Source organism: Emys orbicularis, chromosome 1, assembly GCF_028017835.1.
Source record: "Emys orbicularis isolate rEmyOrb1 chromosome 1, rEmyOrb1.hap1, whole genome shotgun sequence".
NCBI lineage: Eukaryota > Metazoa > Chordata > Testudines > Emydidae > Emys > Emys orbicularis.
In genome coordinates, this window is record NC_088683.1 from 28,571,809 (window position 1) to 28,596,934 (window position 25,126).

General features: G+C 41.5%; 1 protein-coding gene across 1 annotated transcript in view; it reads right to left on the bottom strand.

Moving 5' to 3' along the window:
• Nucleotides 1-25,126, bottom strand: part of ORC5 (origin recognition complex subunit 5) — a 154,218-nt gene that overhangs the window by 79,085 nt on the left and 50,007 nt on the right. Inside the window, exons 12-13 of the mRNA XM_065415829.1 lie at nucleotides 22,158-22,205; nucleotides 5,341-5,451 (exon numbers count right to left, since the gene is read on the bottom strand). Of these exons, the coding sequence (XP_065271901.1) occupies nucleotides 5,341-5,451; nucleotides 22,158-22,205 (159 nt within the window). The remainder of the gene's footprint in view (nucleotides 1-5,340; nucleotides 5,452-22,157; nucleotides 22,206-25,126) is intronic.

Genomic DNA, 25,126 nt, shown 5'->3' on the forward strand with positions numbered 1-25,126 from the left:
GAATGGGCCAAATTCATGCCCAGTATAACCTTCCTGATTCTAGTGGAGTTACACCAGGAAAAATTTGGTCCCATACATCTCGTCAACCAGAAAGTTCAGTCTTATACAAACAAGAACACACTAACTTTTTATGTGAGTAAAAGAAAGGCCCATTTATTAAGGCCTATGACTAATAACAAAAGGCAAAACCTAGATGAATCTTCAAACACCTTGAAGGTCTATATGGTAAAAACACAAAATTAGATTTATTAAATCTTAGCATTAACAGAAAATTAAAAATCTATATGTCTATTCATTATTTATAGATGGAAAGACTTATTTTGAAAAGTTAATGAGTAGATTTTCTTCATGGATAGAAATTTGGCACAGAAATGAGAGAAGCAAGACATTATCAACGACATTCTAGATCTTACAGCAGCCTTTATTAGTGATTAACATTTTCTGCTGAAAGTTACTAAAATTTAGAGATGAGATGGGCTTGTGTTTTTGAAAATTCATGGTGACACTGTACCTAAATATAACAAGTGGCTCTAATATAGAGCTTTTCCTCTGTGGATCACAAAGTAGATAAAATAAAATACTGTTGAACAAACTAAAAGCCAACTATTACTTTGAAAAACATTTTTAAACAGTGTACAGTACTGATTTTCATATAGCTTCTTGTCTGTGGATTCCACAAAGTTTCATATATACAGACTAGCAAAATAGCCAGATTTTGTAAGAATTATACAGTTCTCAAGACTTTATTTTAATTTGAATAAAACCTTTAATGAGAAAAGGTTTACAATGTGATTAATGAAATATCAAAATAGTCTTATAAATGCTTAAAAACTTGTTCAACCTATCTTAAATTATGGTTTTAAAATTTAAATTATATTCTGTTAAAACATATTTGATATTATTCCAGTTAGAAACTTGAAGAAAAATCTTCTTATTTAATTGAAAATCCAATGTAATAAAAGATATCACAATCAGTGAAAATCCATAAAATTCAAGCTCAAGATTGATTGCCAATCCTTATCTTTAGACTGCTCTGGGTTGTTGGATGTTTATTACAACCTTGTTATTTATTGCAGTTTTTTAAAGTTTAATCTACATATATTTAAGAGGAAAATGTTAACTATTAAATATATAATTTGACAACAATGCCATCTACTGTACATTTTAAATTAGCATGATGTGTTTGTTTTTTAAATGTTTATCCTGTAACATACCATAGATAGCTAGGGAGGGAAATATGCTATGTACAAATTGTAGGTCTAATATTGAAGAAGGGTTATATGACAGCAGGGATATCTTAAGTGTTCGTTTTGGGTTTTTTTTAAGAAGGATGTAAAAATCTAAATATAATTAAGCATATTAGAACTTATTCCCCAAGAGATGCAGCCGTGGCTCAATCAAACAAAAAAGGCACAGGGAAAACCAGTTTTTGAAAGCAAATGATAAGAGGCAACTTAGAGGAATAAAAGAGGAAAGCAGGAAAGTATTAGAGGTTTATAGGTATCCTCAAAGGTTAAGGTCAGACTGTTGAGAATCAGGTTTATAATACGAATCTAGTTTCATATTTAACAATGAAGCAGCTATTGCTGCTTGATAAATCCAAACTGTTAATGAAAACTGTAGGTTTGTTTCTGTTCACCATATCCTGTAGTTATACTGCCATCTACTGAAATGTTATTTCATTAAGTATTTAGGATAGTTAAAAACAGGTACTTGAAGACAGTATTTGATAAAGATAATCAATAAGGTTCCATCGAAAAGGAGCCTAGATAAAAAGAAGTGCATATCACAACAAACATCTTGTGTGATCTTTCACTGCTGGAACCCATACCTTTCCCCATACCTTTTGTGGACCATTACCCATTGCTGGAATACAGTAAAGGATGCCTTAATTTAAGAACATAAGAACAGCCATACTGGGTCAGACCAAAGGTCCATCTAGCCCAGTATCCTGTCTTCCGACAGTGGCCAATGCCAGGTGCCCCAGAGGGAATTAACAGAACAGGTAATCATCAAGTGATCCATCCCCTGTCGCCCATTCATGATTTTATAGATCTCTATCATATCCCCCCTTAGTCGTCTCTTTTCCAAGCTGAAAAGTCAGTCTTATTACTCTCTCCTCATACAGCAGCTGTTCCATACCCCTGATTATTTTTGTTCCTCTTTTCTGAACCTTTTCCAATTCCAATATATCTTTTTTGAGATGGGGCGACCACATCTGCACACAGTATTCAAGATGTAGGCGTACCATCGATTTATACAGAGGCAATATGATATTTTCTGTGTTATTATTTATCCCTTTCTTAATGATTCTCAAGATTCTGTTTGCTTTTTTGACTGCTGCTGCACCTTGATCGGATGTTTTCAGAGAACTATCCACAATGACTCCAAGATCTCTTTCTTGAGTGGTAACAGCTAATTTAGACCCCATCATTTTATATGTATAGTTGGGATTATGTTTTCCAATGTGCATTACTGTGCATTTATCAACACTGAATTTTATCTGCCATTTTGTTGCCCAGTCACCCATTTTTGAGAGATCCTTTTGTAGCTCTTCGCAGTCTGCCTGGGACTTAACTATCTTGAGTAGTTTTGTATCATCTTCAAATTTTGCCCCCTCACTGTTTACCCCTTTTTCCAGATCATTTATGAATATGTTGAATAGGACTGGGCCCACTACAGACCCCTGGGGGACACCACTATTTATCTCTCTCCATACTGAAAACTGACCATTTATTCCTTCCCTTTGTTTCCTATCTTTTAACCAGTTACCAGTCCATGAGAGAACCTTCCCTCTTATCCATTGACTGCTTACTTTACTTAATAGCCTTTGGTGAGGGACCTTGTCAAAGGCTTTCTGAAAATATAAATACACTACATCCACTGGATCCCCCTTGTCCACATGCTTGTTGACCCCCTCAAAGAATTCTAGTAGATTGGTGAGGCATGATTTCCCTTTACAAAAACCATGTTGACTATTCCCCAACAAATTATGTTCATCTATGTGTCTGACAATTTTGTTCTTTACTATAGTTTGCCCGGTACTGAAGTCAGGCTTACCGGCCTGTAATTGCCAGGGTCACCTCTGGAGCCCTTTTTAAAAACCAGGGTCACGTTAACTATCATCCAGTCATTTGGTACAGAAGCTGATTTAAATGATAGGTTACAGATGACAGTTAGTAGTCCTGCAATTTCACATTTGAGTTCCTTCAGAATTCTTGCATGAATACCATCTGGTCCTGGTGACTTATTACTGTTTAGTTTATCAGTTTGTTCCAAAACCTCCTCTAATGACACCTCAATCTGGGACAATTCCTCAGATTTGTCACCTAAAAAAAAAATGGCTCAGGTTTGGGAATCTCCCTCACATCCTAAACAGTGAAGACCGATGCAAAGAATTCATTTAGTTTCTCCGCAATGGCCTTATCATCCTTGAGTGCTCCTTTAGCATCTCAATCGTCCAGTGGCCCCACTGGTTGTTTAGCAGGCTTCCTGCTTCTGATATACTTAAAACATTTTTTGATATTACTTTTTAGTCTTTAGTTAGCTGTTCTTCAAATTCTTTTTTGGCCTTCCTAATTATATTTTTACACTTCATTTGCCAGATTTTATGCTCCTTTCTATTTTCCTCATTAGGATTTAACTTCCCCTTTTTAAAGGATACCTTTTTGCCTCTCACAGCTTCTTTTACTTTGTTGTTTAGCCACGGTGGCTTTTTTGGTTCTCTTACTATGTTTTTTAATTTGGGGTATACAGTTAAGTTGAGCCTCTATTATGGTGTCTTTAAAAAGTTTCCATGCAGCTTGGAGGGATTTTACTTTTGGTGCTGTACCTTTTAATTTCTGTTCAACTGACCTCCTCATTTCTGTGTAATTCCCCTTTCTAAAATTAAATGCTACAGTGTTGGACCGCTGTGGTGTTTTCCCTGCCACAGGGACGTTAAAATTTAATTATATTATGGTCACTATTACCAAGTGGTCCAGCTATATTCACCTCTTGGACCTGATACTGTGCTCCACTTAGAACTAAATCAAGAATTGCCTCTCCTCTTGTGGGTTCCAGGACTAGCTGCTCCAAGAAGCAGTCATTTAAGGTGTCAAGAAACTATCTCTGCATCGCTTCCTGAGGTGACATGTACCCAGTCAATATGGGGATAGTTGAAATCCCCAATTATTATTGAGTTTTTTATTTTAATAGCGTCTCATCTCCCTGAGCATTTCACAGTTACTATCACCATCCTGGTCAGGTGATCTGTAATATATCCCTACTGCTATATTCTTATTATTCAAGCATGGAATTACTATCCATAGAGATTCTATGGTACAGCTTGGTTCATTTTTACTTCATTTGATTCTACGCTTTCTTTCACATATAGTGCCACTCCCCCACCAGCATGACCTGTTCTGTCCTTCCAATATATTTTGTACTGTGGTATTACTGTGTCCCATTGATTATCCTCATTCCACCAAGTTTCTGTGATGCCTATTATAGCAATATCCTCATTTAATAATAGGCACTCTAGTTTGCCCATCTTATTATTTAGACTTCTAGCATTGGTATATAAGCACTTTAAAAACTTGCCACTTTTTAGCTGTCTGCCTTTACATGATGTAATTGAATGGGACTTTTTTTCTTTTGACTGTCATGATCCTCCAAACACTTACATACATACTTAACTTTAAGCATGCGAGTAATCTAATTGACTTCAACTGGATCCGTGCTGGCACAGAGGGTACGTCTATACTTACCTCCGGGTCCGGCGGTAAGCAATCGATCTTCTTGGATCGATTTATCGCGTCTTGTCTAGAGGCGATAAATCGATCCCGGATCGATCCCGGAAGTGCTCGCCGTCGACGCTGGTACTCCTGCTCCGCGAGAGGAGTACGCGGAGTCGACGGGGGAGCCTGCCTGCCGCATGTGGACCCGCGGTAAGTTCGAACTAAGATACTTCTCTTCAGCTACGTTATTCATGTAGCTGAAGTTGCATATCTTAGTTTGAAGTGGGGGGTTAGTGTGGACCAGCCCAGAGACCCACCAGTGCAGATCACATTCCAGAATCCAGGAAGTTAGCAATTAAAATGTTTCAGAGCATTATAGAGATACAATTTTTAATTCATAATTGATAAAGAATTTTTCCCCCCAGAATCTTAGGTTTAAACTGCTGACATATAGCTCATTTCTCATTAGATGACAGAAAGCACTTTTTACCAGAGGATTAACTAAACTACAAAGTCAAAACATCCCAAGATTATGATTACTTCTGAGAGAACACAGTAAATCTTTTCAGAAGTTCCAGGCAATTTAAAAATACAAAAAAAACACAAGTAAATCTGTACTCACCTGGGAAAATATATTTGCAGTTGGAGCAACTTTGTTGTCCACAATACTGTATAATATTGCTAACAATCTGTCCAGGGGGAATGGCTTTGGTCCAAGGAGGTGATTGCTGGTCTGTAAGAGAGAAGGCATTCAATTAAATGGATTTTTCTGGAGCACAGCACCATGGGATCTTATTTATTGTACCTGTTAGTCTTTAGGTGGCAATTTATTTACAGTATCCCTTCTTAAAGGCCCACAGCCACCTTATGGAAAACATTCAATAGATACACAGCTCTGAATTTACACAAGCAGAGCCCCATTTAACCTGGAAGGTGTCCAAAATGCTTTATGCATAATTAAGAACACCTTTAGGACATAAAACATTTTGTCAAATCTAGATAGTATTAAAGATAACAAAGAATTATTATTTAGTCCAACCTAAGGACAGAAGTTGGCAGACAACATTTTATGTTGTAAACAGCTTTATTTTATTATTTATTAGTGTTACTGTGCTAGGATCCTTAACAGTGAATGTTCTACAGTCCCTAGTTGTAGCTAATGTTGCAAAAGGGAAAAAAAAAATCTATTTTCTCACAGGTCTTCAGTTTCCTGTCAGTCATAAAGAGCCCAGCTCACTTAAGACTCAACCGTGCCATGCTTATTCAGATTCAACAGTATCATGGGACTACTCAGGGAGCAAGGTACAACCTCACTAAGGGTAACAGAATTGAGTGCTAAACAATGTAAGTCAGTTTAATCCCAATTAAGAACTGTTTTAACAAGAGCTTCTGTACCTGATGCTTACTCTTCACTTATCATAAAAATCATAATACCACTGTCACATAGAACACTGACTTCACGAGAGGAATATGACATCTAAAATAAAAAAAACTGGTTTCCTGCAAGATGTTTAAAAATAAACAAAAAAGGGGGAGGGGAAAAGAAAGATACAGAAAATAAGAGTTATCTCCAGCAAAAATAATTTTTTCCTAAATTTCCCATGTTAATGGGTCCTTCAGGAACTATAGAGTTGTTGTTTTTTTTTTTAAACGCACTAAACTGCTATTTAGAATTGTCTAGGTACTTATAGCAGTGAGAAATACATATAGCAGAGCACCTCACAAAAAATTGTCTTCACAACACCTCTGTAAGCACCTCTCTATTTTACAGATGGAGAGCGGATGCAGAGAGATCAATAGACTTCCTGTGTAATCTTGGTGAAGTCGTGGCAAAGCTGGTCACTGAAAGTAGATTTTGAATCCCAGTTCAGTGCCTTAGCCACAAGACCATTTTTCCCTCTCCTGAGGCTATTAAATACAAAAGTGGGCAGTGTGATTAACTCTATGATTTAAAAAACAAAAACAAAAAACCCAGTAAACAAGTCACCCAGAGCACAAATACTGGATTTGATTTATTGTTATTGTCATCACATAAGCTACTATACAGCCACACAGGTAGAAGCTATATTTGCCAGGCAAGTGGCTCTTAGAAGTCTATTAGCCTCAAATATGTTGTTACTTTAAACATATAAATACATAAAGAGAACATTTTGTATATTTTGCTTATTGAACACAAGTGCTTTATTGGCATTTTTATTTCCAAGAGGTCCATCCATTAGGGAGATTCTACTAGGAATTTTACTTTAGTCACTTTCTCAGAGTCAGTATCTTAACCTAAGCCCCTCTACTTAGAGCAGGGGTCCCCAATGTGGTGCCTGTGGGCGCCGCCAGGGCATCCATGTGCGCCCGCCTACTGGCCACCGGAAAAGCAGCCGCCGAAATGCCGCCGAGAAGCGGCAATGTCAAGAAGCGCTGCCGCTGAAATGCCGCCGAATTTCGGTGCCATTTCGGCAGCGGCGCCTCTTGATGACGCCGCTTCACGGCGGCATTTCGGCGGCTGTTGTCCGGCGGCCACAGTCCTCGGTGGCTAGTTGTCCGGCGCCCGCCCCACGGAAAAGGTTGGGGACCACTGACTTAGAGCAACCACATTAGTTTCTATACATTCTAATGGTAGTTGTGCTAAAAAAATTTCAATTTTCAACAATTTAAAAATCTCAAAGTCATGTTATAAACTCAAACAATGCTGTAATGTATTAATTTGATGTCTATATCATAATAGCACTCAGGTAGCACTTTGAGCAATCCTCCCAATACTTCCCCCAGGGCTGGCCTTAGCATGAGGCGAACTGAGGCGGCCATCTCAGGTGCCAGACTGTGGGGGGGTGCCACTAGGACCCAGAGTATAGAAAATTGTGTCTGCTGCTGGTGCATATGTATTCTTTCTGCTCTAGATGCACAGAGATGGTGGCGTGCTGTGCTGGAGGAAGGAGGGCACAAGAGACATAATAGGCAGGCAGGAGAAAAGGTGAGAGGGAATAACAAAAAGCAGCAGGAACTGCAGGGAGAGAGAGAAGGAGGAGCCTCTTATGTACCTCTCTAGCACTCCCAGGAGCCTGGACTGATTAACACCAGCTTCTCAGGGAGCTTCCTGTTTCCTGCTGCTTCCCTGAACCCACTTGAGGAGAACAGTCATCTGAAGTAGTAGGAGCCAGTTAGGCCCTTAAGGCGCTGTTATCTTCCCTCACTCAGGCCCTGCTACCAGCCTGCTTATTTGTCCCCTTCAATTGAGTATTGAGAGCCACTATAGCTGGCACAGAACAGCAGTTATGAGTGAAAGAAGAAAACGCCCCTCTGGGGCAGCATTCAGAAAAAGCAAGCAAGCAAAGGAAGCTTTTCTATCTAAGCAGGAAGGAGTTCTCCTGAGATACATAGACACAAATGTTCAGGGTGAGCCTTCCGGCCCCAGTGAGGATGTGAGTGGTGAGGAGATGCTTGATCTTCCAGTTAGTCAGAGTGCAGATGACCCGGCAGCTACTGCAGCATCCATATCTCCATCTCAAATGGATGTAACCATGCACATTCCTGAAGAAAAGTGTCGATCAGAGCAGTGTGTGTAGAGACGCAAGAAACAGCTGCTGCTGAGTTTAGTTCCTTAAGTCTAGATGATCCAGGACTGTGGACCCACTTGAGCAGTAGCCTGAGGGACTTCCTTGTACTGCATGGGCCACAGCAAGTGAAAAACTTCATGTTCCCCAAAGACAATGAAAATAGAAGTTTCCATCCAACACATTACTGGCGTGAAATCCCCAATGGTGATAAAGTGGAGAGGCCATGGCTTATGTACCCAAAAACCCAGAATGCTGCATACTGTTTTTGTTGCAAACTCTTCCAGTCTAATGTTCCAGCCACATTGGGTTCTACAGGAACAAAGGACTGGAAAAATCTGGCTAGAAATCTGGCATGCCATGAGAAGACAGCAAATCACCAGAGAGCATTCCATAGGTGAAAAGAGCTTGAGATGAGACTAAGGTTAAAGGCCACCATAGATGATCAGCATCAAGCGAAGATTGCATCAGAGTCTCTTTACTGGCAAAATGTTCTGAAAAGGCTCATTCCCATTGTAAGAATGCTTGCTACCCAAAACCTAGCACTGCGTGGCACTCCAGATCAGCTGTATGTGCCAAACAATGGAAACTTCCTTAAAATTGTGGAGCTGATGGCTGAGTTTGATGCTGTACTCCAGGAGCATCTATGAAGAGTCACCACCCAAGAAATGTACACACACCACTACCTTGGAAAAACAATTCAAAAGGAGATCATACAGTTAGTGGCAACAAAAGTCAAACAGAAGATTGTGGCAGATCTGAAGTCAGCAAGATATTACTCTGTTATTCTGGACTGCACACCTCACATCAGCCATACAGAACAAATTACTTTAATGGTGCGTTTTGTAACAACAACAGAACCTAGTGAAAATGTCCCTGCAATGGTGACTGTCAGAGAGCATTTTCTAGAATTTATTGACATCGATGATACCAGCGCTCCTGTAGTATGACAAATGTGCTTCTTAAAAAGCTGGAAGAGACGGGAATTGCGATAGCTGACATGAGAGGTCAGGGCTACGATAATGGTGCCAACATGAAAGGAAAGAACAGAGAAGTGCAGACAGGATCCGAGAGTTAAACCCTTGAGCTTTTTTTTGTCCCATGCAGTTCTCATTCATTGAATTTAGTGGTCAGTGATGCAGCATCAGCTTCTAGTGAAGCTGCTGAATTTTTTAATGTAATTCAAAGCATCTATGTATTTTTCTCTGCATCAACTCATCAATGGCAAATTTTGAGGCAACATCTGGGAACATCCTCTCTGACACTGAAACCACTGAGTGCCACACGATGGGAAAGTCGAGTGGAGGTGATAAAGCCTATCAAACACCAAATTGGGAAGATAGATGATGCCATAGTTGCCATTATGGAGGATAATGCTATGACAGGAACTGTTTGTGGGAGAACAGTGGCAGAGGGAAACGGAATCACCAGAAACATACATAACTTCACATTTCTGTGTGGCTTAGTGTTGTGGCATGACATACTGTTTGAAATAAATGTTGTAAGCAAGAGACTCCAAGATGTTGATCTTGATATATCTGGAACAATGGAACAACTGGACAAAGCAAAGTCATACCTACAGTCTAACTGGTCAGATGAGGGATTTCAAAACGTTCTGAAGAGTGCACAGAAGTTGGTAGAGGAACTTCATACTGAAGCTATTTTCCCACCCATTCAAGAATACAAAAGTCACCGAAGAAGACGACATTTTGATTACGAGGCACGGGATAATCCCATAAGAGACCCCAAACAACAATTCAAAGTTGAATTCTTTAACCAGGTGCTAGATTGTGCAAATACAGTCAGCTGAAGAACATTTCACGCAGCTCAAGGAACACAGCAGTATATTTAGGATGTTGTATGATATTCCAAAACTCCTCACTATACCTGAAGACGACCTACACCAGGAATGCAGGGCACTAGAGACAGTGTTGACACATGATGACATGCGCGATATTAATGCGAGTGATTTAGGTGATGAACTGAAAGCCCTTTCAAGATACATTTCAGCAGGATCAACTCCAAAGGCTGTTCTGGAATATATGTGCACAAATAAGATGACCACCCTCTTTCCAAATGCTTTTGTTGCTCTGCGCATACTTCTAACACTTCTTGTAACAGTTGCCAGTGGAGAACGCAACTTCTCCAAGCTGAAGTTAATAAAAACACATCTACGCTCCACAATGACACAGGAGAGGCTGGTTGGTCTTGCAACCATCTCAATAAACCATGAGCTGGCCCAGACTGTGGACCTTCAGGAAGCAGTTCAAATCTTTGCAACCAAGAAGGCACGGAAAGCCCTATTTTGATTATTCAAACAGATAAAAATGCCAGTGTTTACTATGCAGACAAGAAAGGTTACATTTGCTGTTCAGGAGTTTGAAAGTTAAGTGTTACTTAAAATTTTTGAACAAGGCATTTTTAAAGTTGTTAGTTCTCCTTTATTGGGGTAGGTAGCAGAGCCGTACCATGAGAGGAGAAGAACAGGAAGAAGGCAGAATTGAGACCTTTCAAAGTTTTGGCCCAAGTGAGGGAGAATGGGGGCGTCATTTGAGCTCCCTGCCTCAGGTGCCAAAATGTTGTGGGCAGGCCCTGACTCCCCCCCAAAAGAGAACATTTTAAAGATGAGGAAAAATGGGGTAGATGGGATAAGTGATTTGGCCCCAGAGAGAATCCGTGTCAGAGCCAGAATTAGAACTCAGGAGTTCCTGGCTACATCTCTCAAACTACTGTCGTGACATCCTTTTAGTTTAGGATGTCATTAGAATAACTTGATGGAATCGTTTCTTTTTAATGTATTGCAGGTCACCTATCTCCCTATTACAAGCCTGTCTCTCCTCTTCTAGGATTTGAATAGTCAGTAACATTACATTTACTTTAACGCCTTTCAATAAAGAAAATCATCATCTGTAGTCATAGGAGCTTTGTAATTGCTTGCCCTATGTTGCATCTAAAGCTTTCAAGTTCTCCTGGGGAGTAGGATTAACTGTGGAATCTGGAAACAAAGCAGCTTTCCTGAGTACAATACTGAAATTAGCTATAAAGTTCTGCTCTGAGACTAACTCCAAGAGACCATAATTATACAGGATTTTCTAAAATTAGGAATATACGCAAGAATCTGTAATACCCTCTAGCTTTCTGAATGAAAGGAATAAGAATTAGGGTCAGGTCCAGTGAGATTGGCAGCAACTATGTGCAGGCAGGTGGGAGAGAGGAGAAGTGAATGCTTGTTCCTACATTCTGGACAAGAATGACTGAGGTACATGCCATACAAAAACAAAATTAGTGAAAGAAGCCCTTGTTTGTTAAGATGGTCTGTATCAGGAATACAGGCAGATGGGGATGCACCAATGTCAGAGAGTAGAATTTGGCTCAAAGAGCAACTTTCAATTTATTTTTTTAAGTGCTAAAAAATGAATAGTGATTGAGTAAATGTATATGGGGACAACTGCAGGGATAACGAAGAGTCCTAGCATCAATCACCATCTCACTGAATTCTGAAGAGACTCATTCTAAGCACTCAAGGTCTGTAAGTTTGCCTTGCCAAGATAGACAGACAGAGAGACCAACCAATTTACCTCTCCCCAACCCAACAACCAACCACACACACTCACAACATGAAAAAGGGATTTTTATAAACTCTCTCTTCGTCACTAGTCTTGCAGGAGAGAATTGCATGTGTTACTCTAGCCCAATGCACATGTTCCATTGGCGCTGTCCAGAGAAGAGCATAAAGCAATCCTTTGTCAGTTCCCTCTGCTTTTCCTATTGGAACAATGGAGACACACACAATTCAGAGAAGTATGCAGATGAACTCCTAGTGTGATTGGGATGTGGAAGAAGCAGCTAACATGTTACGCCATAGGTGCAGAGGTAACAAAATTTTCAGAAAAAGATTATGGTAGCCCATGCGCATACACAAAAAGGGAACATGTGTGTGTGTTCACATGTGAGCACACAGTAACCACAACTGTGTGAAAATGGCCATTTAGACATCTAGCTTTTTGCATACCCAATACAATTGTATTCATTCAGAGTATGTGTGAACCTAAATTTGCACACAATTACTAAACACTAATTACCCATTTACAGTATTGAGGAGTAGCTTTCATATATACAGTAAGAATGAGAAACTAGTGGATTTAAAATAAGATGTTAACCAGGTTTGTTTTGGGTATCTCTTTGGGTTTGGTTTTTGTTTTTAAGAAAACTATGTTTATCAGATTCTTTGCCCACCTCCTAGAAGTTTCCTAGAGTCTAACCAAAGTCCTAGTAGTCCACAACTCCACCCACTCGCCTCTTCAACTTCCAATGACAAAGGATTCCATTCGGTAACCAACGCCTCTCTGATCAACAGTTGTTCCACCCATTCCCTTTCTTCTGTCAGCTTCTAGACAATTCTAGATTTTCTTGTTTCCTTTTAGGCACAGCAAAAACCTTGAAATTTTTCACAAGCCTGTCAAAATGTCCCTCCAAAACGAGAATGTCTGAACCCCCAGATCTCTCATAAAAACCATAGAGGATTTGTGACTACTACTTTGGGTGATTCAAGCCTTGAATAGTCTTAATCTCTGACATTTTCTTCATGCTGGATAAATCACATTAAGAAGTATTACCACTCTGCTCTCAAACCTCCAAGGAACCACACCATTTTGTTAAGGAAGCTAGAAATGGGAACAGATCAGTTTATTATTTCACACAGGAAATATCTGAGACTATTTTTGCTTTCACACAGCAGATCAGTTTCCCAGGACCCTTTATGAGGAGTTAAAAGTAACTTCACATGATGACTGTGTAAGAATCGTCAGAACACTGTAAATTTACTCAATCTCATGTTTAGAAAGCATTCTTGTTGCTCATATCACAAGGCATTTTCATATCAAATTACAGGAAGTAAATACTTAAGTTGCACCAGACAAGTATGGCTTTACATTTTGATTGGCTTCAGTGTGGATGTTTCAGACATTACATACTATTTTAATAAGTCATACTGAATTCAACGTGAAGAACAAAAATATAAGTTTCTGATCAACATAAAATAAAATGTCTAAAATAACCAACTTTACAAAAAAGAGAACACTTGTTCATAAGGCAAAACCAGCAACTAATTACAATAGTTAATGCTGTCAGTATTCCGATTAATAATTGCATGAACTATCAAAGTCTGTATTTCACTCTAAGCCAGAGATCCCCAAACTTTTCAGGGTTGCTCCCCCACTTACCCCTGCTGGGAATGGAGCTGCAGCCTGAGGCCGAGGGAGCGGAGCTGCAGCTGGGCTGTGGTGGGGGCCGGCAGCCAAGTACAGCTCCGCTCCTGGCCCCGACCCCAAACCAAGGGCCGAGGCTGGGCCGGCAGCCAAGCCTGCAGCCAGATGCAGAGCCACATCGAGGCTGGGGATGGGGACAGGGCCAGGCGTGGGGACGGGAGCCAGGGCCATGGCTGGGGGCGGGGTTGGAGCAGAGCTGGGAGCGGAGCGGGGAGGGGCTGGGTTGGGTGGCGCTCCCTCCCCGCCCACCATGGTAGCTGGCCCAAGCCCAGAGCACCCACCTGAACATTCCTCTGCGCCCTACTAGGGGGCACACCCCACAGTTTGGGGACATCTGCTCTAAGCGTTGACATTCAACTTCACTTTTTGTAAAAAGAACAGGAGTACTTGTGGCACCTTAGAGACTAACAAATTTATTTGAGCATAAGCTTTCGTGGGCTACAGCCCACTTCATCGGATGCATAGAATGGAACATATAGTAAGGAGAGATATATATACACGGACAGAGAACATGAAAAGGTGGGAGTTGCCCTACCAACTCTAAGAGGCTAATTAATTAAGAGAAAAAACTTTTGTAGTGATAATCAAGATAGCCCATTTCAGACAGTTTGACAAGAAGGTGTGAGGATACAAAGGTCTTATAGAAATGAGACTTGAAAATTTCTAAACTATGTGTATGGGAATTTTAATAGTTTCTGCTAAAGAATTCTATAAACTGCTTTTGAAATGTTACCTCTCTCAGCTGAACAATAATGTGAAAAATATATGGAAATAGACTACCAAAAGTATTAAAATCCTATATATCCACATATCAATCTGCTTGATTTCAGTGTAATTCCTTCAGCATGGATGCTATACAGTTTCTGACATACAGCTGTCTAGTCCCTCTTATCCTCCCAGTTAAAAAATTATGTTTGTTTTTCTGATTGCTTTTTCTGAGTGTCTTATATGTATAATCAGTATAATTTTTCAGTAAATATATGGTATGTATGGATAGAGAGAGACTTTAATTAGCTAACAGCAATTATTAGAGTACAAAGATTTGCGTAACCACTGTACAGATACTTCTCAACTGTACTGGGAATTCACAAGTCTCTCTACTGTGACTGACTCCCATACTTAGAAGTTTCGGACTATTTACTAGACACAGTACCTTGTGGAAAAGCCCCATAATTTAATAGGGATGGAATTAAAGAAGATCCTTTCAAAAGAATTTCAAAAGCAGTTTATAGAATTCTTGAGCAGAAACTATTAAAATTCCCATACACATAGTTTAGAAATTTTCAAGTCTCATTTCTATAAGACTTTTGTATAAGAAGCTAAGCAGAAAAACTCCAATATATTATATATGAAAGTTTAAAACGTATAGAAAACGCTTTCCGTTTCAGAATTTTTCATTCTTTTTGTGTTTTTTTTAAAGCTCTTCTGATTCATTTTACTCTTTCCCAACTTTCTTCATCACAAATACCATGTACTTTCTTCCCTGCAAAGTTCCCTATACTTCAACTAAGGCTTTTCTCCCAGTTGCCATTACTTGTGTTTACATTCTTCTTTTACAGTGGATGATTCCCAGCCTCTCGGTTATTTATTTGACTTAACTCTCTGATCACACTGCAAGTTTACACCGCTTTACAAAACCCGATCAATGTACCCAAGCTTTAAGATTTCTTAAAGGGGAGTGACAGCCTGAAGTATTTAAAAAGAGAACAGAAGCTCAACCAGGACCCATCAGGTTTAGATCTACCTCATTTCTGTATGGGGAAAAGGGAATGGATTCTTAACCTCACCTGGCTGGGGATTTCATGCTCTCAGCTTGCTACTATAGTTCTCTCTTTTCTGAGCCAGCCAACATGTTTGAACTCCCTCAGCTGACAGAGGGGGCATTTTAAATTGGAAGATAGACTCCTGTTGTGTCAATCACACTGGAACTGAATGAGAGGTACAGCACCAAAAGTCAATAGAAAACTCAGGGTACGTCTACACTACCCGCTATTCTCGTAGCTGAAGTTGCGTATCTTAGATCGATCTCTTCCCCCCCCCCCCCAGTGTAGACCAGGCCTCAGTGTCAAAGACAACACCTGACATGCTTGAACATACAAAGTATGCTTAGGGAGATGCTGCAGTTGGAGCTCTATCTCGCAGAACTCTCAGTAGGGCTTGCAGTGAACTGGAGCAGTATCACTCCAGCAGTTATCTAGAAAGGGGTATGTCTTATATAAGCAGAAGTGGGAGGTTTGCTTGTTGTAGAAAAAAAATTATGGCCTAACAGACTGAATAATGAATTAGGAATCAAGATCTCCTAACTTTTTAGCCTGATTCTGCCCCTGACTCCTAGTGCCTTTAGATAAGCCACTTACAGCAAAATTCTTTGCCGGTGTAAACTAGCAAAACAACTACCGTCAGTGAACCTCCATGATGAGTTTACATCAGAGATTTGGCCTTCGTTCTTTGTGTCTCACTTTCCTCACCTGTAAAATGGGAATACCTACCAGCCAATGTTTACACCTATGTAAGTGACTAGGTCAAGGAACAGTAATATGTGAAATGTAATGTGAGAAACAGGATACCGCAATTGCTCCGGAGAGCCACTTAAAGTATTGCATAGATCAGATTAAATACAGATTAAACCCTAGGATGCACTTCTCAGTTTCTTATATGGAACCATCTCAGTACCCAGGAGCTGGAGTTTAGTATCAAGGGAACACATTCAACTCCAAGCTATTTTCCATTCAGTAAAGGTGTTTTCTCCATTCGAATAAATGGAATTATGCAGAATACTTTTAGGGGCTCCAATCAGGGATTCTAATTAGAATCAATCTTACTTTGAAGCTGAATATTGCAAGGAAGTAACTTGAATCCCAGGAATTAGATCATTCAAGTCTTAGGAGCAACTTCCTATACCAGCAAAGCAAGGCTTGCAGTCTGACTCAAGGGTGGCTAGCCCAAAAAAAAAAAAAAAAAAAAAAAAACACTTAAAAAAATTGTTTTAGGTACACGTGGCAATGTTCAGTGTAAATAGTTATTCACAAGGTTCATTTTAATTCGAGAGAAAGAATTCTTACTTTAAAAAAATGTTTTGTGGTCATGACAAGTGCTAAATTAACCACACAAACTTCTAAGAGTCCTCTATTTAGCTGAAAGTCATTTATCATGTTGTGGGCAGCAACGAAAGCTTCTTCAATCCACACTACTCATGTGCCTCAACCCTCCTGTAAGGTAACAAACACTTACGCTATGTCTACACTACGTGCTAGGGGTGTGATTCCCAGCTTGCGTAGACAATCACTGAGCTAACAAGAACATTAACTATGGTGAAATCGCAATAGCGTAGGCAGCAGCAGCAGCACATCTTAGCCATGCTGTGACCCAGGGACCTCTTGGTGTCAACTGGCAGAGGGGTGAATAAGGTTTAGAAGGTTCCACTGCATCTGACATCTCCAAAAGAGTGCCAAAGGGTGGCATGTGAGATCTCAACACACTGGTCATTTTAGTCATTGTGAAATATATGAATGAGCAAAAATTCCATTCAGGCAGGGGATTGGACTCATAGACTCATAGACTGTAAGGTCAGAAGGGACCAATATGGTCATCTAGTCTGACCTCCCGCATGATGCAGGCCACAAAAGCTGACCCACCTACAACAGAATCTTCCAGCCTGCGACCCCTGCCCTATGCTGCGGAGGAAGGCGAAAAACCTCCAGGGCCTCTGCCAATCTACCCTGGAGGAAAATTCCTTCCCGACCCCAAATATGGCGATCAGCAGAACCCCGAGCATACAGGCAAGATTCTACAGCCGGACCCTCATTTTACCCGCGATGGCACGTTAATGCCTAATTGACTAAAATCACACTATCCCTTCAAACCATTCCCTCCATAAACTTATCAAGCCTAATCTTGAAGCCAGAAAGGTCTTTCGCCCCCACCGTTTCCCTCGGAAGGCTGTTCCAAAATTTCACCCCTCTGACGGTTAGAAACCTTCTTCTAATTTCAAGCCTAAACTTCCCCACGGCCAGTTTATATCCATTCGTTCTCGTGTCCACATTACTACTGAGCTGAAATAATTCCTCTCCCTCCTTGGTATTAATCCCTTTGATATATTTAAAGAGAGCAATCATATCCCCCCTCAGCCTTCTTTTGGTTAGGCTAAACAAACCGAGCTCCTCGAGTCTCCTTTCATAGGAAAGGTTTTCCATTCCTCGGATCATCCTAGTGGCCCTTCTCTGTACCCGTTCCAGTTTGAGTTCATCCTTTTTAAACATAGGAGACCAGAACTGCACACAGTACTCCAAATGAGGTCTCACCAGCGCCTTGTATAACGGAAGCAGCACCTCCTTGTCCCTACTAGAAATACCTCGCCTAACGCATCCCAAAATCGCATTAGCTTTTTTCACAGCCACGTCACATTGCCGACTCATAGTCATCCTGCGATCAACCAGGACTCCGAGGTCCTTCTCCTCCTCCGTCACTTCCAACCTATGCGTCCCTAACTTATAACTAAAATTCTTATTAGTCATCCCTAAATGCATCACCTTACACTTCTCACTATTAAATCTCATCCTATTATTGTTACTCCAATTTACAAGGTCATCCAAGTCTCCCTGCAGAATATCCCGATCCTTCTCCGAATTGGCAATACCTCCCAACTTTGTGTCATCCGCAAACTTTATCAGCCCACTCCTACATTCGGTTCCGAGGTCAGTAACGAATAGATTGAATAAAATCGGACCCAAAACCGAACCTTGAGGAACCCCACTGGTGACCTCCGTCCAACCCGACAGTTCACCTTTTAGTACTACCCGCTGCAGTCTCCCCTTTAACCAGTTCTTTATCCACCTCTGGAATTTCATATCGATCCCCATCTTTTCCAATTTAACCAATAATTCCTCGTGCGGCACAGTATCAAACGCTTTACTAAAATCGAGGTAAATTAGATCCACCGCATTTCCTTTATCTAGAAGGTCTGTTACTTTCTCAAAGAAGGAGATCAAGTTGGTTTGGCACGATCTGCCTTTCGTAAACCCATGTTGTAATTTGTCCCAATTGCCATTCACCTCAAGGTCCTTAACTACTTTTTCCTTCAAAATTTTTTCCAAGACCTTGCATACTACAGAAGTTAAACTAACAGGCCTGTAGTTACCCGGGTCACTTTTTTTCCCCTTCTTAAAAATAGGAACCACATTAGCTATTTTCCAGTCCATCGGCACCACCCCCGAGTTTACAGATTTATTAAAAATTATCGCCAAGGGGCTTGCAATTTCTCTCGCCAGCTCCTTCAATATTCTCTTTTTGTTTGGTCAAGTGTGAATTGTCTCTCTCACAAGGTAAACCTATCAGCATGCAGAGCCAGATGCTAATTAAAAGACTGCAAGGTCAACACGAGGGAGACCACAGGGAAGAACAATCAGCAGGGGATGCCCCGATTATGAATAATGATCAAAAAGCTATTTTTATATATCTGGGACTGCAAAGAGGACAATGTGACTTCTCTCATGAATGGAAGATCACAGCCAAGCCTGGCTGTAATAGGTCAGAAGGATTTTGGGTGAATTTTTATTCTATGTCTTTCTAGTTAAATATAGGCTCTAGAAAGTGTGTTATGATTTTATATGTAACCATTTGTTTCCATTAATTCTACTTGCTTCTTCTTGAGTCTGTATTCCTTTGTTAATGTCTTGTTTTTCCTACAAACATATATAAGTACCGTGTGTTTAGCAGAGCGGTGATCCTGAGATATAACTGGTCTGCACTATTCCTTTGGGAGCAGTGGATCTGTGAATTCAGAGAGTGTCCAGTGGAACAGGTGCAGATGCTCCAGGAGGACACTTGTAGTGCTCAGGGGTTGCAATATACCTTATCGTTAACCTGTAAAGAGAGAGCAGGGCTTGCAGAGGCCTGGAAGGCAGTGCTTGTATTGCCAGAGGCTGATGGTGTTGGGGAACTGACCTCCAGTAAGCACAGATAAGGCTTCCTCGTGATAAGGGAAGGTGCCTCACAACTCTGGGTGTCACATGCCAAGTACGTCCTGACCAGTTTCAGGCTTGTTTGTACTCGATGAGAGGTAGTGCAAGTATGTGTATGAGAGCTGGGAACCACACCTCTAGCTTGTGGTACAGATGCAGTCATAGAGAAGTTTAAATCTGCATGCTAATACTGCTAATAAGTGTGTGCCAGTTAGTGACAACTGAACAGACGGAGGCTAAAAAACCCAGGAAGTAAGCAGAGGTTTAAATAACTGAAAACAGAAACAGGCAGGGGCTTCATTTAAAAAAATTGGAAATAGGAAAAGAATTTGTGAAAAACAAAACAGAAAAAGGTAATTGACTCAGAATCAGCAATTTGTGCACTAACTAGTTTATGTCTCTGCATGATCTTATCACTGTTGCATTGATCTCCTTCCTCTTCTTACTCCATGTTACACTCACTTTTTGCATCTGGTTTTACATTAGATTGTAAATTTTGGGGGGACACGGACCACATCTTACTATGTGTTTGCACAGCACCCGTGGGTGCTTAAAGAAATAAATAAAAATAAAATAATATAATAAATAAAAACAATCTTTTTTTAATGCAAGTACATCTGTCTACTAGGGATTGGACAGAGACATCAATCCATCTCCAATAAACTACCAGGCTAATGGTGCTAACCCTTGGTCACAGTCAGTCAGTCTGAATCCAATTCAAAATAGAGACCATGAGCTGGAGGGCTCTATGTCCCATCATCAAATCTCTGGTTATCCAGTTGCTTTGTGTTCCTGTCTTTCCCCATCTTGCCACCTTAAGTGAGATATTATTGCCTATAGGAAAGGGAGCAAGGCACCTCTTGCAGCTGGAGGGAAAGGAGGAAGATTTGGGCTGTGATGCAGTATTTATTCATTCCTGTTCCCCTTTCCCTCCCACAAGACCTGTGATCACAACTTGAGATGTGGATGTTTTTCAGGGTAGAGAACAGTCCTGAAAATAATTAGAATCTTTGAAAATCCTCTGGAGTTCACATGCCAGAGGCAAGACACACAAGAGTTCTATAACTAAAGGATACTTGCTTTCTAAGAGTTAAGGATTTACAACACAGATGTTAATATAAATAAGTTTCTTAACATTTCACATCATTCTAGACACAGGTGAAATTATGTGGATTAAGAATTTCTTTTTTTAAATATACCAATTTACACATATGCTACTCAATCAGAGGATCAAAGTCTCTTCTGGCATACACTGGTGCAACTCCACTGAAATCCATACAGTTACAACTTATTTGGGTAAAGGGTTTGGCCACTATTCTTTAAATCCTTTGTCCTGATGGAATAATTACAAATTTCCTTAAGGAACATACATTTTCCTTACATACAACAGACAAGCAAGTCAAACTTTAACCCTGGGTGACTAAAGTCAGGCTCCTAAATCCACATTTAGGCACCTAAAAGTGGTCTGATTTTCAAAGCTACTGTACATCTAACTGACCTTAGTGGGGTTTATGGGTACTATGACTAAGGCTAAAATTTTGTCATGGTTATTTTTACTAAAAGTCATGGGCAGGTCACGGGCAATAAACAAAAATTCACGGAAGCCGTGACCTGTCTGTGACTTTTGCTGCTACAGCTCCATGGTTTCTACCACCACAGTAGTGGCTGAGAGCTGTGGGGTTCCCCCTCTGCCCACGGCGGCTGGGGCTTTGGGAAATATGGTCACCCTGGAGAGAAAACAGGACACCCCAGCCGCTCACCCGAGGCGTCCCCCTCCCTCCATGCAAGGCTGTCGCCTGTCGCTGGAACCCTGAGGAGGGCCCCTTCAGGAGTCTGTCACCTGTGGCCGGAACTTTGCAGGGCCCCCCCCCCCCGTCGCTTGTTGCTTCTATTGCCTGTTGCTAGAACCCTGCCAGGGCCCCACTGTGGGCTGTCAGCTCCAGAGTCCTGCAGCCCCTGGTGCTGAAGCAGAGAATGTCATGGAGGTCTCTAGAAGTCACAGATTCCATGACTTCCATGACCTCCGTGACATAAACATAACCTTAACTATGACCTTCTAAATACTAAGTCCCATATTTAGCTAACACATTAGTGCCTATTCAGTTAACTTTATACCTAAATATGTATTTGGGAGCCAAACTTGAGGCACCAGATTTGAAGATTTTGGCCTATTGTTCCTCTCACATTGTATGTGCACAGAATTTTGCCTATAAAGTTTTAACTTAGTTTCAGACATAAAAGAGGATGAAGCAAAAGGTCTCTGCTTTTCTAACATAATGAGCCACATCAGAATTTTTTTTATAAGCAAAACCACTGCACCACTTCACATCTGAAGAAAATGTGGTATTGGTTTAAAAAAGTAGAAACATGAGAAACGTACAAATTAATGTTATTAAATAATAAGACCAGAAGTGATCTGCACTACATGATTGTAATTAAATGTAGTGTGTGGCATCTTAAAATAAAAATATGTCCATTAATAATGACAACAATGCCTTGTATGAAAAGTAAATATCAAATAAACCAATGCACTAGAGATTATAGCATGCAATGCTCTTGTATGCTTTTTAAATCATACATTCAGGTGGGGAAGGAAAAATATATAGCCACTACTACATGAGAAAGCAGCATTTAGTTGTGAATAAGGATTGAAAGCTAAATAAATACCTTTTCATGTTTTTTCAGAAAGTTTGTCTTCTTTATTTTCCCATGATGCTGTAAACACAGAAGCAAAATATGAGCAAATATGACATAGCAAGAAGTTACAATAATGTTATACAACTTGAATAGGGTGAAAAAAAATCAACTAACATACAACTATTCATTACACATTTATAGTAATGTACTACTACCATGGTTCTGCCTACTTATCACATGCCAATTAGTTATCTTTGTCCTTAACAGCAATACTGCTTATTCAGTACCTAACACTTAATATCCTAACATACTCTAGGCATTACTTCTTGGCTCCTTCATATCTGAACTGTGTGAACACTGGGTGAAAACTTTCACCCTGCAGCGTTGCTGTTTGTAAAGTGGTTTGTTGGGGGAAATGTATAAATTTAAAAATCAGAAAATTAAATACTTAGCCATCAGAAAATAATTAACATGACACTAATCAGAAAAGGCAGAGAGCCATTTCTATGAGTCTCCTTCCACCACACCCCCTCCTCAAAATCAGCTTTAGAAAAGGCCGAAGTGTGTTTCATTGTTAGTTCCTTTGTCTTTCTAGAAATGGGAAAGCGGCTGCCACTTATTTTTAAATGCAACCAGTTTTCCTTGAATAGACTTCAAAAATGATGTAGGTGCACTCAGTTTTCTTTGGTTTATATCTAAGATGACAACAGGATACCCACAAAATAAAGCAGTAAAGTGTCAAAAAGAAGCCAAGATACAGGATGTGAAGGTCATGTCAGGGGTAGACAGGTAACAATGTAATTGGAATAAAGAAAGTAACTGATGCCCTGTGAGCAGATAAGATTCATCTAGAACAGGGGTCTCAAACACACGGCCCGCGGGGCTATTTCCTGTGGCCCGCGCGCCCCCCAGCCTACCTCCAGGCCAGGGGTGGGCAAACTACAGCCGCAGGATTGCCCCTCTCGAGCCCTGCGGGGGGGGGGGGGGAAGAGAGCAGAGGGCTCCGTGTGTTGCCCTGGTTTCCAGGCACCGCCCCCCCCCCCCCCCGCAGCCCCCATTGGCCAGGAACTGGGAACCGCGGCCAATGGGAGCTTCGGGGGTGGTACCCGGAGGAACGGCAAGCAGCGCGCCAAGCCCTGCGTGGTTCCCCCCCGCCAGGGGCCGCAGGGACGTGGTTCCAGCTGCTGAGCAGAGCGGTGCGGGGCTGGGGCCAGGGCAGGCAGGCAGCCTGCCCTGGCCCCGGTGTGTGCCACTGCCACCCCGGAGCCCAAAGCCCTCCTGCACCTCGCCCCCCAACTCCCTGCCCTGAGCCCCCTGCCTGCACCCCAATCCCCTGCCCTGAGCCCCCTGCTGCATCCCACACCCCTTCTGCACCCCCAACCCCCTGCCCTGAGCCCCCTGCCCTGAGCCCCAACCCTCTGCCACACCCCACACTCCCTCCTGCACCCCAACTCCCTGCCCTGAGCCCCCACCACACCTCTCCTGCGCCCTCTGGGGGCAGGGAGGGGGCGGTGTTGGGGTGGGGACTTCGGGGAAGGGGTCGGAATGGGGGCAGGGAAGGGGTGGGAAGAGGCGGGGCAGGGGCAGGGCCTCATGGAAGGGGTGGAGTGGAGGCAGGGCCGGGGGCAGCGAGGGGGGGATGTCAGTGATGCGGCCCTCGGGCCAATGAACTAGTCCTCATGTGGCCCTCCTGGTCATTTGAGTTTGAGACCCCTGATCTAGAAGGATTGTGTTGTGGGAGAAAGGATTGGATCAAGGAAGGGCAAAGCACAGGGGCTGAGGAAGAAATAAGGAATTGTTGGAGGGGTAAGGGAAAGATAATTGGAGTTTTTAAATTACCTGGATTGTGGGTGATGGGTTACATGAATTATACTGCTGCAGTTTAACAGTTACATTAAAATCTTATTTGTAATGTATTTTTAAATTATGTCAAGGCTGCTCACAGTACATAGATAGGCATCCTTTTTAGCATTAGTATAAAGTATAAAATACACATGTACACACTTCTTAAAATAAATTCTAAGCAGATTTTCAATATGGTATGCTATAGAACAAGACTATTTTTTCTTTCAGTCCTACTTTGCACAAAACGGTGACTTCCTGTCAACTGTTATCCTTTTTCAAAAGGGCACTTAAAATGTTTTGCAATTTTTCCCTTAGAATCTCTTATGTTACATTGTACTGGAATTTCTTTCAACTCATGACATCCCTGTAGATTTATTATTTTGTTGTTGTAATTGTTTGTCAACATTCTGCTGCTTTTAATTTGCAACATTACCTCAATTTGTCTTCAGTGGTAACTATTTTAAAAATAGTAGTATTGCCTTTAGGTTAATGGTTCAACAAGATTCCTTTGGTTCACACCTATTTCACTGATTATGAGACTTTGGTTAATGACTCCAATATAAAGTTGTTTGCCCAAATCCCACCAGATCTCATTAGAACTCCAACAACAATAAGTTCTCCTTCTACAGCTCCTAGGAGACACAGACACAGGATTAGAAAGCTTCTCCCAAAGTGCTATTTGTTCTGGCTTTTGAGATATTGGTAATTTGTGAACTTGGCCTTAACACCTGATTAAGTGCTCTCAGGCAATACTTGTGGTAGAAATGGTGATTATTCATACTGTAGCGGGGTGGTTACCCCGCTCCTGCCTGGAAGGGCTTAAAACAGCCCTGGCAGAGGGCTGCAGCTCTAAAAGCTGGGCCATGCCCCAATCAGGCCACAGCTGGCCTGTATAAAAAGGCTGGGAGCCAGGAGCTCAACAGTTTCTCTCTGCACTCAGAGAGAGAAGGGCCTGGCTGCAGGGAGCTAAGACAGAGTACCTGGGTGGAGCAGGGCTGGGGAAAGGCTGAGGAGCTCCAGCCTGGATAGCCCCAGGCTGCAGCCTAGTAGGAGGCCAAGGGGTACTGGGGGTTGCAGAGGGCAGCCCAGGGGTAGGCCAAGGCATTAGGTCCAAACCCAACCTTGCCGGTGATGAGTGGCCTATACTGCAGTCT